Source organism: Myotis daubentonii, chromosome 3, assembly GCF_963259705.1.
Source record: "Myotis daubentonii chromosome 3, mMyoDau2.1, whole genome shotgun sequence".
Classification (NCBI taxonomy): domain Eukaryota; kingdom Metazoa; phylum Chordata; class Mammalia; order Chiroptera; family Vespertilionidae; genus Myotis; species Myotis daubentonii.
In genome coordinates this window covers 175,373,161-175,392,293 of record NC_081842.1, presented here as the reverse complement: position 1 = coordinate 175,392,293, position 19,133 = coordinate 175,373,161, and the positions used below count along the sequence as shown (strand labels likewise).

The following is a 19,133-nucleotide window of genomic DNA, read 5'->3' as shown; positions in this document are numbered from 1 at the left end:
AAAAAATCAACATGATATAGAAAAATGTTAGTTACATGCAAACAAGTGGTTAGAATAAGATGGAACTTGGAGACATTGTAGAAAATAGGTCTACCTTTCATTTACCTTTCATCTAGTGCCAATATTCCACCTTTGTGTGGAAATTACCGAAAAATCAGTACAGTGGTCTGGTAGGGGTAAGTCCACTTTTTGACACTAAGTACTTACTTAACTATAATTTGGTTATTTGTGTATGTAGAAATGTAAGATTTTAAATAAACTTTAAAAGTAAAGACCTAATGTTTTCTTTTTCAGTTTGTAAATCACATATTCAATGTAATAAAATTAGGATACATAAATATATTTGGAAGAAAATGGGAGCATCCAAAACTTCATAACATAGAGAGAACCATAATTAACAGTTTAGTGCCTATCCATCCAGACTTTTCTCTATGTATAAATCCACTTATTAAATGGATTACTTTTTTAAATACAGAATGTCACTGTATACATATTTTACAGTCTGTTTTCAAACTTAATATTTTAGAGATATACGAGAGGCCCAGTGCACAAATTTTGTGCATGGGTTGGGAGAGGGGGGGTGCCCTCAGATTGGCCTGCACCCTCTCCAATCCGGGATGTCCAACTGCCAGTTTAAGCCCAATTCCTGTGGGATAGGGCCTAAACCAGCAGTCGTATATCCCTCTCACATTCTGGGATACTGGCTCCTAACCACTCACCTGCCTGATCTCCCCTAACCACGCTGCCTGCCTGATCGCCCATAACCACTCTGCCTGCTTGCCTGATGCCCCTAATTGCTCCCCTGCCTGCCTGATCCCCCTAACTGCTCTCCCCTGCCGGCCTGATCGCCCTAACTGTTCTCCCCTGCCGGCCTGATCCCCCTACCTGCTCTCCCCTGCCGGCCTGATTGCCCCTAAATGCCTCTTCCTCAGCCCCGCCACCGTGGCTTTGTCCGGAAGGACGTCCGGTCTAATTAGCATATTTGGCCTTTTATTAGTGTAGATTCCCATGACAAATATTAATCTCACTATCATTTTAAATGCTAGCATACTAATTTTCATTACTTATTTTATAACAGTATGTGTAAGCTGAGATGTCTGATTGACTTCCACAAACAATGACTTACATTTAGTAAGCACTCAATCAATATTTGCTGATGAAATAAAATAGAAAGTTAATAAAATGGTAGAGCAGTGGTTATCAACCAAGGACTAATTTGCGTCCAAGGAGAAATCTGGCAATGTCTGGAGATATTTTTGGTTATTATTATTATTACTGACATTTACTGAGCAGTGGCCAGGGAGGTGGCTAACCATTTTATATTATATAGGAGAGGCCCAGACAAAAATGTCAATAATGCTCATTTTTTTATCATATGACTATCAGTCAAAGTTCTTAGAGGAGAAAAACAACATATTTTTATTGGATTAAGAGTTTAATAAAAAGCCATTTACAAAGAATTGGGCATAACTTAGGGGAAACAATTACAAAGAGTGCTATTCCCTGGAATAGCAACATCAGCAGCTCATTACCATCCCCTGACCTAAAGGAAAATGTGCAAGTGGTAACCAAACTTAGAAAAAATATGGAGGACCCTTCACAAAAAACTGTGGCCCTGGGGACAGGGTGACAACTAATCGATGTGATCTAGCAGGGAATGAGTTAAAAAAAACAAGTACCCCAACTTGATCTCACTCTCTTCCACCCTCTGACTTCTGATGCCTTTCTTAGCAGACCCCAACCAGATGCCAAAAGATAAGGGTCTTGGTGATACTGGGTACATGGGTAAGCCTCTACTAGGCATCCTTTATAATACTTGACTATGCTAGTCTTTTTGAATTGTCTGTCTTTTCTTACCCATTCCAGTTGGTAAATGGTATCATATTGGATTTTCAATATGCATCCTTTCATGTTTAATTAAACACATAAAGCCTTAGCTTTCAAAGGAAGAAAACTGCCTATGTTATCTAAACACAGAAGTGGCCCATCCTTATGAGCCACTTCTTTCAAAAAGCTCTATGAATTGAAACTTCTTTTTTCATAAGTCAGAACTAATAACTAACTGATAATATTAACATGATAGAGTAAAAAGAGTATAGGTTGCATAATGAGTATGCTAGTTAACCTCTGCTAATGCTTTTGAACCCTGGTTTCCTCATTTGTAAAATGAAGAAAATAGTATCTACCTTACAGAATTACTCTGAAGACAGCATGAAGCAAAATAAGAGAAAGCATTTTGTGAAGCAGAATATAAATGTGAATATATATTTAACTTTTTTAAAGAAGGAAAAAAATATGTACTTCAAAAAAACAAAGCCTACCATGTGACAAAGGTACAATCAATTCCTTAATGAAAAAGATACGTTGTCTTTATATTCCTCACACCAAGAAAATACTTCTCAGAAGAATGCAGTAAACAAAATGAATACTCACTTGAGTGATAAACATTTTACAAGAAGTCTTTGACCAAAATGCTCTTTGGGAACATCAGGAATACTAAGTCGTTCTATTGGTTCTTCCTACAAATTGACAAGCAACACCAAAATGAACCTGCTTATCATATTTCAACCCTTCACAATTTCTTTAAAAACTTATTTTATTAATTTAGTACTTTTAGTCTTCACAATTGAACACAAAATAGAATGACCTATTTATTCTAGAACTGGATTGTAAGTGAGCTAAATTCACAGAAATTACTCATTAAGAATAAATTCACTAGAATAAAAAGTATGTTTCATTTATAAAAATTATAGCTATGGCTCAGTTGTGATTTATTCCCTACATTATTATACTATGCTATATGTAATTCATACTCCCAAAATGTCTATTTCATAATTACTTGCTTCTTTATTCCCAAATAACTATACCTCATCTGGTGATGGATGCAAAGCAAAGAGTTCCTTGTGACGGTTTGATTTCCTTTGGTCATCATTCTGACGGTCTATTTCTTCATTTGGAGTTCGATCAAGTAAATTGGGAAGCAGAGCATCAGGAAGTGAATTTTTCAAGTCAAAAATACTGCACGCCCAGCTACCCCTTGGAGTATCATCTATTGACATTGAACGTCTTTTAAGATCATCCTGTCATGCAAAATATTAAAAATAAATATATGAATTAATGAATAAAACAAACTATTTTAAAATATCATTTTACAGTAATTTCAAAATAAAAGTATTACTTGCTCATCCTGGTAGTTGCTGCCATCTGGAGCTTCATCAGATTCAAACACCTGTTTTGGCAAACCTTTTTGCCTTTCTTTCTGTTTATCTAATGTATTGGGATTAAATCCTGTTCCCAGTTTATGATATCTATACAAAATAAAACAGTTATGTAAATATCAATTTTTAAAAATTTTCCACTTTTTAATCATTAAATAATAAGCCAAATATTCTCTGAATATTTATTTACATAATAAAGATATACACTAGCAGTTTTGAGTGTGCTAAACAGTTAACCAGAGGTTTAAGAAAACTTCCATTCAAAGTTCTTTTAATCCAACTACAGAGCAGGTTATGAGTTTCCAGAAGTAAATCATACTCTCCTTTTCATGACAATCCTATCTAGTAAAGAGGTAATATGCAAATTGACCATCACTCCAACACACAAGATGGCCTGCAGGGGAGGGCAGTTGGGGGCGACCAGGCCATCAGGAGAGGGCAGTTAGGGGCAATCGGGCCGGCAGGGGAGCAGTTAGGTGTCGATCAGGCTGGCAGGGGAGCGGTTAGGGGCAATCAGGCAGGCAGGCAGGCAGGCAGGCGGGCGGTTGGGAGCCAGCAGTCCCGGATTGTGAGAGGGATCCCAGATTGGAGAGGGTGCAGGCTGGGCTGAAGGTCACATACAACCCCCGCCCCATGCACGAATTTCGTGCACAGGGCCTCTAGTGTATATATAATTTACAGCTATACTTTCAATTCAGAGAATAGATCAGTAAAAATAAAGGATGAGAGAAGCCAGGTTAAAGAATAAAATGAGAGAGGAAAATATATATTGCATTCATAATATAAGAAGGCAAAAAATATATAAAGCATTGAATCTTAAATTTCAAATAGCCAAAATATTTTTGCTCTATCTCATTAGGTATAAAATGTCTTAACCTAAAGATGCAGACTTCTAAAATGAAACCATCAGGATCTACATCACCGTATACATACATTATTTAGTTAACATATATCGTTACACTCTTAAATGAATGTGACCTTCTTTCCTAACAACCCAATATCCAAGAATATCAAGGAGAAACACTAAAATCAAAGAGCAATTATTGTTCCACAGCTCAAATAGCCAAATAGGGTAAATTTCTAATTGAAGCAAAAACAATTACGATTACCAGAGGATGATATGGTTCTTGTATCACACAATTTATGAAATAGTAAAGAATCATATTGAATATGAATCATTCACATCATGTCTTGTTGCTAAAGGTATTAAAATAGAAACTACGCTGTTATTTATAATTATTATTGTTATTAGTACCACCATTCAAACCACTGTCACTATCAGCTAGTGCCAACTGAGCACCTAATTTTGTAGAGTGCCATGGACTGTGACCTTAAGAAGCATCCCCCAACTTGCATAGAAGGCAGTGCTCTATGCTTATATTACTTGTAATAGTGCCCCCAAGCTCAAGTTCAAGTAAAATAAAATGGATATCCCTTTGGAGGAAAAACAGAAACTATACTATATTCACATCACAGCATAATCAAATAAAAAAAAGCATTTGTCTTTGGAAGAACTAAAATAAAGGTACGCCATATAGTAATATAAAAGGTGTTATTCAGAAGATGTTTTAACCTTTCATGAAATGGTTAGAGTGCCTTAATTTGTGAATTGCATATCTAAGCTGCTCTAATAAACCAGAATAGTGTTGCATTCTGCCTCATTTATGTTCTAAAAAACTGACAGTATAAAATTCAAGAGAGCTAAGGAGAATGGCATGATTCATGTTCAATATTCTTTATATATTACTAGAGGCCCAGTGCACAAAATCCGTGCACGGGGGGTGGGGTGGATCTCCTCAGCCCAGCCTGCACCCTCTTCAATCCGGGACCGCTCTGGGGATGTCCGACTGCTGGCCTGATCGCCCCTCGCTGCCTCTGCATTCCAGCCAGTTGGCCCTAACTGCCCCCTCCCTGCCAGCCTGGTCACTCCTAACTACCGCCCCCCCAGCAGCCTGGTTGCCCCTAACTGCCTCCCCTGCCGGCTTGATCACCCCCAACTGCGCCCCCTGCCTGCCTGGTCACCCCTAACTGCCTCCCCTGCCGGCCTGGTTGCCCCAAACTGCCCCCCCGCCAGCCTAGTCACCCGTCACTGCCCCCCCTGCCAACCTAATTACCCTCCAACTGCCCCCCTCTGCTGGCTTGGTGGCCCCAAACTGCCCCCCCTTCCGGCCTGGTCACCCCCAACTACACCCTCTGCTAGCCTGGTCACCCCCAACTGCCCCCCACCGCCAGCATGGTCACCCCTCACAGACCCCCCGCTGGCCTGGTCGCCCCATGCAGCCTGCTATTCAGTCATTTGGTCGTCCCTCACTAACCCCCCTGCCAGCCTGGTCGTAGGCAGCCATCTTGTGAGGGCGTGGGGGTTAATTTGCATATCACCTCTTTATTATATAGGATCTTTCTGTCCTCTGGTCAATTGCTACGATAAGGCTCTACATAACTACCCATCTAACCACACACATTACCATTTCTATGACTTCCTATCATGGCATTCTCACCCTCATTTCTTCTTTTCCAGACACACTGACCTTTTTTCTATTCCTTGAACATTCCTAGCATGCTTCTAATATGAAGCCTTTGCATGTACTGTTCTCCCCTCTACCTAATGCCCTCTTCCCCCAGATATCCAAAGTGCTCACTATTTTAATTCCTTCAGGTCTTTGTTCAAATTCATGTTTATCAGATTATTTACATAAATTAGAAAATTTAGTCCATAATCTTGGCTCTCCCTATCCTCCTCACGCTGTTTTTGTTTCTCCACAAGATTTACATCCATCAAATCTAGTATATATTATTTATCAGTGTTTGTTTATTGTCCATTGCCCTCATCCCCAACTAGAATGTAAGCTCCATGAGGGCAGGAATTTCGTTTTGTTGATTGCTTAGTATAGTGCCTGGCACACACTAGACTCTCAGTTAAGTACTTGATAAATGAGTAAATAAATAAAATACTTTCTGTCCCTTTCTCCTTTGTGCTGATTTATGGAAGATTTATGTCTTCATCTATTCCACTCTTCCATCACATCTACTCTGCCATTAAGCACATCTGCTGAGTTTTTAATATTTTTCATTGAAAAAAATTTTAATTTCCAAAGACATTTGTCTGGCTACCATATCTGTTCAAATCTCTTGGAAGATATTAATTATATACTATATACTTATGTGTCCTGATAAGTAGTCCATTAACTGTTTCATAATTGCTAGTTTTTTATTCGTAGTTTCATAATTCTTTTTCAAATGCTATGATTTTCATCAAATACTTGGCAATTCTGGGTTCTATACTTACTTTTGAATTTGTATCCCCATATCTGTCTGGAAATACTGTATCTGCTCAACCCAGTCCATATCCAGTAGTTGTGGAGAAGAGGCAAGTCATGCTGCCAGGCAGTCTGTCAGTACCTGGTCTTCTGGGAATAAGGGCTCCTTCTTACAAGGTTTGCCCTCTCTGGGCACCATACTAATAACTCAAGCCCCCGTAAGTGCTGCTCTCTTTAAAAAGGCACATGATGCAGGGGTTTCTAAGCAAACAAATGTCAACAGTACCCCAGGCCACTCTTCCACTGCCTATATTCATTGCTTCTGAGCTTAAAACACTATATACAGGGTGCATGGCAAAAGTAGGTTTACAGTTGTGAGTACAGGAAACACAGAATTTATTCTTGTATTATTATTTCTTATTTTCCATATGAACTGCAAACCTACTTTTGCCCACCCATGTATAGTTCTATCTTCCAGGGATACTTTAAAACTTCTAGTCTATCAAAAGTACCCTTTTTGTCTTCCATTTACCACTGCAGATAATAAATAATATCTAGTATAACAAAAAATATGTATAAGCTTTGGAATCTGATGCCCCTGTGTTCTAATCTGGCTAACTCACTATTTGGCTGTGGGAAATCAAAGTATTTACTTAACTACTCTGAGCCTAAGCTATTTTTCTGTTGAAACCTTAAATGAGATAAGTATAAAGTGCTCAATAAAATGACCAGCACATAGTAAATACTCATAAACATTAACTACCTGACCCTGTTGCCTAAATCAAGGTCAGCTACACCATGATTAAAATTAAGTAATAAATTCCATAATTCTAGGTTAACATATTTTACAATTAATCTTTTATTAAGATTTCTGATTATAAGTTTCCAACATACATGTATAGAAGTAAAGACTTCTGAGTTATCTGACAGAGGGACAGTTCTCTTCCCTAAAGTCTAAAAGTTGGCTATTGAAATAGTTATCAAAAGTGTAAGTTCATAAAAACAGGTCTTCTTTAGAAAGAGTAAAAGTCTATGCTTTTATTAGGTCACACTAAAACTAAAAAGCGTGTCAGCAGTATCCCCAAGAGTGATGCTTAGCACAGTATTAAATCCAGTGAAATAAGACGAGCCATAAGGGCAAAACAATAAGCAATGGAGACATCATTGTTGCTGGAACAATAGCATACAGTACTTCATTTCTGAAAACTACAGAATAGAAGTCATGAAAGAATTCTCCACTATGTCAGTCATCATATTTCCTTTTAAAAAAAAGGCTTAAACGTCTCATTTGCAAGTAGCAAAATAAAAGGAGTTTTATTTGAAGTTGAGTGTTTTATTATTAAACTTTCCTATTTTCCTACAAGACTGTTGCTTCAATGTATAAAAACAGCACCAGTAAACACAGTATATTATAAAATTAAGTATTGTTCATCATTTGACACTGTAAGGACTATCAAAAACTTTCTCCACTGCCAGTCATTTTCAGTGGAAATATCATTAAGTATTTTGACCCAAATCCAGAGACCGATTTAAGGAGTTATAATCCTATCTAATAAAGAGGGAATATGCTAGTTGGCGCCATCGCAAAAAAGGGAGCACCCACAGCCAATAAGGAGGGAATATGCTAAGTGACTGCCACGCCCTCAACGATGGCGGCGCCCATAGCCACAAGATGGCCAGCAGGGAAGGGCAGTTGTGGGCAATCAGACTGGCAGGGGAGGGTAGTTAAGGGCGATCAGGCCAGCAGGGGAAGACAGTTAGGGGTGACCAGGCCTTCAGGGACGGCAGTTGGGGGCGACCAGGACTGCAGGGGAGGGCAGATGGGGCAGGGGGGGACCAGGCCAGCAGGGGAGGGCAGTTGGGGGCAACAGGGCCGGCAGGGGAGGGCAGTTGGGGGGGACCAGGCTGGCAGGGGAGGGCAGTTGGGGGTGACTGGGCCGGCAGGGGAGTGGTTAGGGGGTGATCAGGCTGGTAGGCAGAAGCAGTTAGGGGCAATCAGGCAGGCAGGCAGGCGAGCAGTTGGGAGCCACCAGTCCCGGATTGTGAGAGGGATCCCAGATTGGAGAGTGAGCAGGCTGGGCTGAGGGACACCCCCCCACCACCACCCAGTGCACAAATATCGTGCACCAGGCCTCTAGTATTATATAAGGTTTAAGATAACAATGTTATCCTTGAATTACATAAATTTTATAACTAGATTTTACCACAGATAATTCCAGGAATTCTGAATATTATAACTGTAGCCCAGCCTAAAAATCATAGGGTGTTGTAAAAAGATGCATATTATGTTTATCTGCAATCATTAAAAAGTTAGGGGCATTTACTTCCAGTAGCATTTTTGTAGTTTCTTTTTCCATTGGTATTACTAAAAACTGCTATTTTAAATCTCCTATCCACCACTAATTTCTGACAACTATGCTAGACCAAGTTGTTTCATGCTACTTTATTTGGAGGAAGGGGGGACATTTTCACTCCTCACTACTTTTTATGCATTTCTCACGTGTTTCTTCACTCATTAGTTCATCTTGTTCTGAAGGGTTACTCAGTGTCAACTTGATCTGCCAACCATCTTCATAACAACCTTTGTTGGTAAGTCCTGGATTTTCTAGAGCTTCATTAATTTCAGTTATTTCTTCTGACAGAGGAGAACAGGGTTCGCTAGCAGCTGTCACACTTTCCAAAGCACTACATTCATCGTTTGTTCAATTTTGTCCCAATTTCAGGCAGAGTACAGTATATAACATCTCCCAAAGCTTCCTGTGCAAAATTGCTGACTCCCACTGTTCTAATATCATTTTCTGTTGTTATCCATTCATGTTTCTCTGTGAATTTACACAGGGAAAGTAGACTGGGGCTGGTGCACAGCATCCTGACAGCACGAGCCTTCAGACACCCTGGCCTCCGTGGTTAGGGCGTGGCAGGTGCAAGTTCTGTGCTGCAGGTAACACCATGTTCACAGGAGTCTATTTTATTTATTAATCTGATGTTATATTTCAAAACTATCCATGAGAAAAATAAATTTTGTGGTAGAATAAAACATTGTTTTTTATAAATATTTGCCGGAGGCCAGTCCATCATTGTTGCTTGACACAGTCACTGCAGGGAAGAAACATCTGCACAGCATATGTTTCAAGGGACCTGGCATACTGTTCTTAATATGTTTGCTCCCCTTCTTAGCGCTATGTGTTGTAACCAAGGCCACCTCGCCGAGAAAGGTTGTTTCCCCAGGTGGGGATTTTTCCCTGGAGTTAGGGATTAACAGGACTAAGGAAGGGAATAAATCAGTAAAACCCCTTAACTAAGTACCAGGTGGGTAGTTAATCACCATAACTACAAACAATCACACTTAAGTTACATAATCTTTACTTAGGATAATCTCCTTCAGTTACTTCCTTGTAGCTTAACAGAACAGTAGTGACCTTGGAATGGAGATAACAAACGCCCTAACCTTTGGAATTGAATGGATAGGATTAAATCAAATGGTATAAATAAAGATGTAACAGGAGAATAAAGAGAGAACCTGGCTAGAGAACCTGGCTATGCTGATCATTTAAACTGCCTCTATGTCATTTCTTCTTTGCCGACTCCATCCACATCTTTGGGAACCCCTGGACCGCTGGGGCTGGACCCCAACAAATATTTACCTGATTGAATGGATAGATAAAGGACTTGTAAAAATTTATGCCCTAGCTGGTTTGGCTCAGTGGATAGAGCATCGGCCTGTGGATTGAAGGGTTCCGGGTTTGATTCCAGGTCAGGGCACATGCCGGGGTTGTGGGCTCGGTTCCGTGTGGGGCATGCAGGAGGCAGCTGATCAATGATTCTCTTTCATCATTGATATTTCTATATCTCTCCCTCTCTCTCGTCCTCTCTGAAATCAATAAAAATACATTTAAAAGTCAAAACAAAACAAAAACCTGATCTTTAAAAAAAAAAATTTTAGTTAATAAAAGGCACAGATATCTCAAACAGCTTGATCTGGAAAAGTGGCTATTAAATATAACTTAAGCCCTAGCTGGTTTGGCTCAGTGAACAGTGTCGACCTACGGACTGAAGGATCCCGGGTTCAATTCTAGTCAAGGGCACATGCTGGGGTTGTGGGCTCAATCCCAGTAGGGGGCATGCAGGAGGCAGCTGATCAATGATTCTCTCTCATCATTGATGTTTCTATCTTTCTCACCCTCTCCCTTCCTCTCTGAAATCAATAAAAATATATTTAAAAAATTTTAACTTAACTACTTAAGTTTCAATAAATTGAATTCTTTTTTAATAATAAAATTACTCATCAATAACTATCCATGATTTCCCAAAAGAATTAGACTACAAATTATTTTAATTATATACTATCAGTTATTAGTGATCTATGATAACATGGAAATATTATCTCTACAAACCTATCTACACTAATAAAAGAGAAAGATGCAAATTGACCATACCTTTGAGACCCCACCGGCCAATCAGGAGTGAGTATGCAAATTACCCAACAAAGATGGTAATTTGCATATGCAGGTGCCGAGCAGCCAGGGGCAGGACACTGGCGTTCCACACTGCCCCAGCCGCTCCGGGCCTCTGGGCAGCATGGGAAGGGGGAAAGGTGGCTCTGGGCTAGAGTGAAGGCGGAAAGGCGGCTCCAGCGGGAGCAAACGTGGTGCCAGCAGCCAGGGGAAGGAAGGCCCATTCTTGCACGAATCTTCGTGCATCTGGCCTCTAGTTATTTTATAAGAAAAGTAAGTAAAAGTAATTGTGGAACTCCTAGAGAAAAGACATCTAGCTGAAGACATCCTTTGCTTATTCAGCTATTTGTTTAAAGAAATTTTCAGGTTTCATAATTATTATTAATTTACCTTAATCCACTTATAGATCCTACTTAGTATTTTTAAATGCTATAATAAACATATAACTTACTTTCTGATCACAATTGCCCAGTCTTCTGTATAACTTCTTATACAATCTCTAACATGTGGATCCATTTCACTATTTTAAAAAAGAAAACATTTGTAATTTAGACAGAAAAGCAGTGATGTTGTGAATTTGGTTGCTATAGCTCTATGTTTGTATAACAGAAAATAACCCCACCATAAGAAATAGGATATAAATCAAATAATGGATCATAGCCTTTCTGTAGTTACTGAAACCAAAAATAGGTTAATGTTTCCTTACCTTTCTTCAGGTACAGCTGAAACAAGGGTTCTGCAGTCCCTAGGACTATGAACAACTTCAATATCATCTGGAGGGAATTCAACCAACTCCCTTAAGGGCCCAGAATCCACACCTAAAGGATGAGTAGCAAGGTACTCTTCCAAATCTACTGCATCCACTGCTTCTGTAAGGGGCACCTTTATAAAGGGGGGGTGGGGAGGGAGGTGGTAGGGGATAAGAGGTGAATGGAAAGGAAGAGGCAAATGTTAAGAATTTTAAAACTTTAAGCAAATAATTTTTATTCTTTAAAATATAATAAGTTTTAACCTAATTACTTCTACATTGTCAACAGATGCACTAAAGAAACTACGAGGTTTTGGATTATAATCTCTTTAATCCCCTTGCTTAGACTTTATCCATGCCTCTCACGTGAAGCCAGCAATGATCATTAACAGTTTATAATACTTTACAGTGACAAAATGCTCATTGAGGAATTCTTTTTTTCTTTTTTATATCTTTGGAATTTTCATTTCTGAGTTTCTAAATAGTACTTTTATTTGTTGCTATTGTTGATTATCCTAGTAAAAACATATAACCAGACTGTGGTAAGCTAAAAAATGGCCCTCCAAAAGATCTCCCTGTACCAATCCATGGACCTTTCATGACAAAAAATTAAGATAGCCCTAGCCGTTTGGCTCAGTGACTAGAGCGTCGGCCTGCTGAAAGGTCCTAGGTTCGATTCTGGTCAAGGGCACGTGCCTGGCTTGCCCCAGTAGGGTGCGTGCAGGAAGCAGCCAATCAATGATTCTCTCTCATCATTGATGTTTCTCTCTCTTTCCCTTTCTGAAATCAATAAAAGAAATATTTAAAAAATAAATAAAAATAAAAGGTATGATCTATAATGTGGACATTATCCTTAATTATTTGAGTGAGTCACAAATGCAATCATAGACAGCTTTATATGAAGACAGTAAGAGTTGGGCCACACAGAGGAGAAAACCATATGAAGACATAACAAAGACAGATCTGAAGATTCTGGCCTTAAAGACAGAAGTGATGCAGTTATAAGCAGCCATAAAAATCTGGACGAGGCAAAGAACTAATTCTTTTCTAGATCCTCCAAAGGGAGTGAGGCCTTGCCAAAACCTTGATTTCAATCCATTGATGCTGATTTGGACATAAGCACTGTAAGGAAATAAATTTATTTTGTTTTAAGCTACCCAGTTTGTGGTAAGTTATCACAGCAGCCAAAGGAAACTAATTCACAGACCACATTAAAAGTTTCTATTAGTAATAACAGAATATTCAGGGCATTCCTTAGCCAAGTTGAAAATATACTTTTTATTAAGACACCCAACTTCTTTTCTGATTCAAGAAAGAAAAAATATTCAGGCAAAACTATAAAGGATTATATAACAAATGTACAGATGTGGACCATTGGTGTTCTGAAAAAAATACAAAAACACACAGAATTACCATATGATGTACCAATTTCACTTCTAGGTATATACCCCAAAAAACTGAAATAAAGACTCAAACTGATTTTGCACACTCATGTTCATAGCAGCATTATTACCCATAGCCAAAAGATGTAAACAACTCAATGTCTATCAACTGATGAATGGACAAACAAAATGTGGTTTATACATACAATGAAATATTATTCAGCCTTTGAAATGATAACACACTAGAGGCCCGGTGTATGAATTCATGCACAGGTGGGGTCCCTCAGCCTGGCTGGCAACTGGGGCCAGGGAGGGACCACGGGAGGTTGGCCGGCTGGCTGGGGAGGGACCGCAGGAGGGGTCCTAGGCGTGTCTGGCCCTCTCACCCAGTCCCAATCAGCCAGACCCCAGCAGCAAGCTAACCTACCGGTCAGAGCATCTGCCCCCTGGTGGTCAGTGCACGTCATAGTGATGGGTTGAGCAGTCGACCGAATGGTTGGCCAATTGGTCAGACACTTAGCATATTACACTTTTATTATATAGGCTGATACAACAAGGATGAACTTTGAAGACATTATGCTGAGTGAAATAAGCCAGATACAAAAGACAAACATTGTACAATTCCACTTATATGAGGTACATAGAATAGACAGATTCAGATATAGAAAACAGAGGTTACCAAGGATTGAGAGGAGAGAGAATAGGGAATTATTGTTTAACTAGAGGCCCTGTGCACAAAAATTTATGCACTGGTGTGGGGGGGGATGTTCCTCAGCCAGACCTGTGCCCTCTCACAGTCTGGGACCCCTCAGGAGATTACCACCTGCTGGCTTAGGACTGCTCCCCGGGTGGCAGATGGCAGGCCCTATCCCAGGGTGCCTGCCCTGCCTCCCCAGGTCTCTCACGGCAGGCCCAATCCCACAGTGGGGCGGGTGGCAAATGGCGCCCGCCCCACCCCGCCACCCTGGGTTGCCCACGGCAGGCCCGGATGGAGGCAGGGCAGGCAGCAGATGGCGCTGCCCCACCCTGCCTGCAGTATGCAAATTTAACGGCCATATTTTTTGGGTTAATTTGCATATTCTTCTGATTGGCTGATGGGTGTAGCAAAGGTATGGTCAGTTAGCATCTTTGTCTTTTATTAGTGTAGATGGGTATACGGTTTCATTTTGGGATAAAAAAATTTCTGGAAATAGCTAGTGGTAATAGTTGCACAACACTGTGAATATACTTAATACCACTGAATTATACATTTAGAAATGAGTTGGTAAATTTTATGTTATGTATATTTTAACACCAGATAGATATATAGATAAAAAAATTTTAAAGAACATTTTTTAAAAATTGAAGTCAATGCTTCTCCACCCAGGTATTCTTTTGGGGACAGTATAATTTTTAAGATTTAAAGTATCACAAATGAATATTCAATGAATATAATGACAAAAGTTGGGCGACCTTACACATGTCTAATTCAAAATTAATCTTTCCTCAAAATACCAACTGTATCAAGAGTAAGTGTTAGGCCCTAGCCAGTTTGGCTCAGTGTATACAGCATTGGCTCTGTGGACTGAAGGGTCCCGGGTTCGATTCCGGCCAAGGGTACATGGTCTGGTTGCGGGCTCAATCCCCAGTAGGGTGTGTGCAGGAGGCAGCCAATCAATGATTCTCTCTCATCATTGATGTTTCTATCTTTCTCTCCCTCTCCCTTCCTCTCTAAAATAATTTTTTTTAAAAAAAGAGTGTTAGGGTAAGTGTCATAGGAAGCTATGACACTCTCTTAAAAACATTAAATCATACAGAGGATAACTGGTCTTGTTTCTATAATTCATAGAGGAGGTCAATGGCTTTCTAGGTGCAGTGTTAGCTAGATCAAGGAAACAAATTTATTTCTGCTATAACTATCTCCATTCCCTCTGATGCCCATGGGGAGACAGCAGCCAGGGTTAGTCTTGGGATGTAGTGTGAGCTCCTTACGACTATAAATTATTTTACGAGATTCCAAAGAAAGATCCTGTATTCACTGACAAAAAGAAGGAGATTGCAACATGATTTTATAAGAGAGAGTGAATGATGGGGCAGTAAGCAGGGTTAAAGGGTGACAAAGAGAAGTAATAGGGAAGCACTACAGAAACTCTCATAGTCAATGTGAGAACTTGTCTAACTTCAGCAATCATTGCACTGGAATTTTGGCTGGCATGTTTATTTTATTTTTATTTTTATTTTGGCTGACATAGAGTAAAGATCTCTCAATCCTTGGCAGCATGCCATCAGAACTTCTGGCATTTAATTAGTGGTTGTTTGGGGCTGACGGAAAGGGGGTAAGAAGGTGATAGCTAAAGGGTTGTTTTGTTTTTTCTTTGAGGTGATAAAAATATTCTAACTTGACTGTAGCAATGGTTGCACATATCTACAAATATATTAAATCCATTGAATTCTACATTAAATGGGTGAACTTGTATGGTATGTAAATTAAATTTCAATAAAGCTGTTTTAAAAAGTTGAGCCAGAATCTAATCAGTTACAGGAAATACAGAAGTAGAAAAACAAGTCTACAAGGAAAAAATTTCAAAAAAGCTGCACAGAATCTAATCAGTTACAGGAAGTACAAGAGATAGAGAAATAAGTCTACAAGGAAGCAAACATAAAATCCAAAAGGCAAGAAATACTACAAGACAACTAACCCAATTTCCTCAACAAGTCAATGGCATAAAAACAAAGTTAAAATTTCAGAATTGATTAAATCCTGAATGTAGTTTCAGAATTGACTAGGAAATCAACACTTGTATATCTCCTAACACTCTCCCCCAACTCAAATTTCAGGAAAGAGTGAGGACACAATAAATAAGGTTATGAAACTAGTGATGCTATCCAATCAACTGGCTCCTATCTTATCCACTATTTTTTCATGGCCTCGTTAGTAATATACCAGTAATATACCATATCCATATTTTAAATATGCTACTTACTGTGGTATGATGGGATATATTGCCAACAATGTTGAGGTTTTTAAGCAGTTGAGGAGAACCACTGTACTGCCCAGAGATCTGCTTCCTAACTTCAGCAGCCACAGTTCTATAACAAAGAAAGCAGATACATTATTTTTAAAAAGAAAACAAACTAGGTTTAAAAAGGTAAGTATACTAAAGACTCATTTGAAAAACAACAAAACCTCAGCATGTCAATAAGACTATAAATATATAAGGTATCAGTAAATACTGCTTACAATTACAGAAGAACATCTTTATAATGCTGATGTAGGGTATAAGACTGACACACAACTTATATAAGGCTTTTTTCATATATGGCATATCAGGGAATATACTTGGGCTTACGATAGAGATAGAAGCTACAAATATATGCATACATTAAAGTATATATTTTAAGGACATAAAATTAATTCTAAAATATTTGATTAACAAATTAACATATAAGAATTAGGAAGAAAAAAAAACCCTCTTTTTTCCTTTCTAATATTACTAGCTCTTCATTCATGCTCCAGAAAACTATTCCCTGTTTTTCTTAACTACTAAAAAATGTCATTATACTTTCATATTAATAGCTTTCCATACTCCGAGCCTAAGCACCTTTCCCAAATTCTTGTCATTGAACTTAAATTGCTTCCTAGAACACTGTTTCTCTCCTGTATACACAAATTCTATTTTACCCTTACTAGTTTTAAGGGTGAAACTTAAATGCCAAGACCTCCATACAACGAACTTCTTGACTCACAATAACTAAAAATATCACCCTTCTTTAAAAGCCTTTTATCATAACACTAGGGGCCCGGTGCACGAAATTCGTGCACTGGGTGTGGGGGTGGGGGAAGTGTCCCTCAGCCCAGTCTGCCCCCTCTCACATACTGGGAGCCCTCAGGCGTTGACCCCCATCACCTTCCAATCGCAGGATCGGCCCCTTGCCCAGGCCTGACGCCTCAGATAGAGGCATCAGGCCTGGGCAGGGGACCCTCATTTCCCCCCATCACTGGTTCTGCCCCCAGCCCAGGCCTGATGCCTCTGGCCCAGGCATCAGGCCTGGGCAGGGGACCCCCAGACCCCTCCGATTGCTGGCTCTGCCCCTTGACCAGGCCTGATGCCTCAGCCAGAGGCGTAGACCCCCATCACCCTCTGATCACCTGATCGGCCCCTTGCCCAGGCCTGATGCCTCCGCCAGAGGTGTCAGGCTTGGACAGGGGACCCCCCCATCTCCCCCCGATCACTGGCTCTGGCCCCCGCCCAGGCCTGAGGCCTCTGGCCCAGGAATCATGCCTGTGCAGGGGACCCCCATCTCCCTCTGATCGCTTGCTCCACCCCCCGCCCAAGCCTGACGCCTCTGACCCAGGCTTCAGGCCTGGGCAAGGGGACCATCATATCCCCCCAATCCCTGGCTCCGCCCCCCACCCAGGCCTGATGCCTCGGCCAGAGGAGTTGACCCTCATCACCCTCTGATCACCAATCACCGGATTGGCCCCTTGACCAGGCCTGAGGCCTCCGGCAGAGGTGCCAGGCCTGGGCAGGGGACTCCCAGCTCCCCGCGGTTGTAGGCTCCGCCCCTGCCCAGGCCTAACGCCTCTGGCTGAGGCGTCCGGCCCGGGCAGCGGGGACCCGCAGCTGCAGCGGCCCCGCAATCGTGGGCTTCGCTTTAGGCCCAGGCAAGGGACCCCTAGCTCCCGGGACTGCCAGCTTCGACCGTGTCCAGCTCCCATCGCTGGCTCCACCCCTACTTCCTGCTATCACTGGCCAGGGCGGCAAAGGCACCTGATTCTCCGATCATGGCTGGGGGGCAGGGCAAAGGCGGCCCCAGGGCCGCCTTTGCCCTGCCCCCCAGCTCTTAGCTCCCCCCTGGGTTTCTGATCACTGTCAGTGGCAGGGGGCTTCTTCCTGCTTTCCCTTTCGCCTCCCTGCATTGTGCCTACATATGCAAATTAACCGCCATCTTGTTGGCAGTTAACTGCCAATCTTAGTTGGCAGTTAATTTGCATATAGCCCTGATTAGCCAATGAAAAGAGTAGCTCGTACGCCAATTACCATTTTTCTCTTTTATTAGTGTTGATGAGCATGTATCATAACCTAACTTGCACTTTCCTCCTATTTATTTTTCCATGTGTCATGTACAATCTATATAAACAGAGGCAGTGGTTTCATTTTTTTTTCCCCCTAAAATATTTAACAAATGGTACTCAAAACAGCTGTATGTTCAGCCCTATGAAAAATATAGTATTACTTATTGACAATGAAGTAAACCACTAAGGCATTACCGTAACATAACCTGACAGGTAAGTCTTTATTTTGAATCAGGATTAGAGTTTAGAAGTTCCACAAATTCAAGCCAGTTTTGACCCTTGGGGGCATACTAGTATATAATATATTTACTTAAATAGCATTTCTAAAACAAAATATTTTAGATATTCAAGTGACTTTATAGCTCCTATCTATATTCCTTAGATTCCAAAAAACTATAAACCAAAATATTCAGTGAATCCTAAATCCTGTAACTAAACAACTTCTTCACATTAGTAATATTTGTATTAAGTAGAAAATATAACTCAGCAATACAAAATAAAGACCACTATCCACAGTTTTTATGCAATTATTTTCCTGGTGTCAATGCCTAACTTCTACCCTATGAGCATCAATCAACTGGCCGATTCTCTATTTTATAAAACTTGCCTTCTCTTCTTTCACTCTTTCTTCCTATCATTTCCATAGCACATAAAGTGAAACAGGCTTCATGACCTGGTTTCTGGATGATACTTTTGAACAGCCTGATGATACTTTTGTTCTGAAAGGTTTTGAAGCTCAGAGCCCTGAACATCTTGGTCCCCATTCAAATTTCCAACTAAATTTCTAAACATCTCATTTTCTAAAAATTATCCGGATTTTTTATATAACCTTTTCCCCTTCTCCTCATTTCATATCTCCTTGCTTTTTTATATATTCAATCATTCCACACACATTTATTGAACACTGTTATAAGCCAACTACTCATAACAGAAATTTTTGATATAATGTAAAAGAGCTATCATTCTTTAAGGTTCAAGATACTGAACTGCCTCAACTCTTTTTTCTATGGGTAACTTA

At 40.3% G+C, this 19,133-nt stretch overlaps 1 protein-coding gene across 7 annotated transcripts in view; it reads right to left on the bottom strand.

Moving 5' to 3' along the window:
• Window positions 1-19,133, bottom strand: part of DOCK7 (dedicator of cytokinesis 7) — a 185,941-nt gene that overhangs the window by 145,652 nt on the left and 21,156 nt on the right. For all 7 annotated transcript variants that reach the window (XM_059689327.1, XM_059689328.1, XM_059689325.1 and 4 more), the window contains exons 2-7: window positions 16,023-16,128; window positions 11,636-11,811; window positions 11,381-11,449; window positions 3,179-3,308; window positions 2,868-3,080; window positions 2,434-2,519 (exon numbers count right to left, since the gene is read on the bottom strand). In XM_059689327.1, the coding sequence (XP_059545310.1) occupies window positions 2,434-2,519; window positions 2,868-3,080; window positions 3,179-3,308; window positions 11,381-11,449; window positions 11,636-11,811; window positions 16,023-16,128 (780 nt within the window). The remainder of the gene's footprint in view (window positions 1-2,433; window positions 2,520-2,867; window positions 3,081-3,178; window positions 3,309-11,380; window positions 11,450-11,635; window positions 11,812-16,022; window positions 16,129-19,133) is intronic.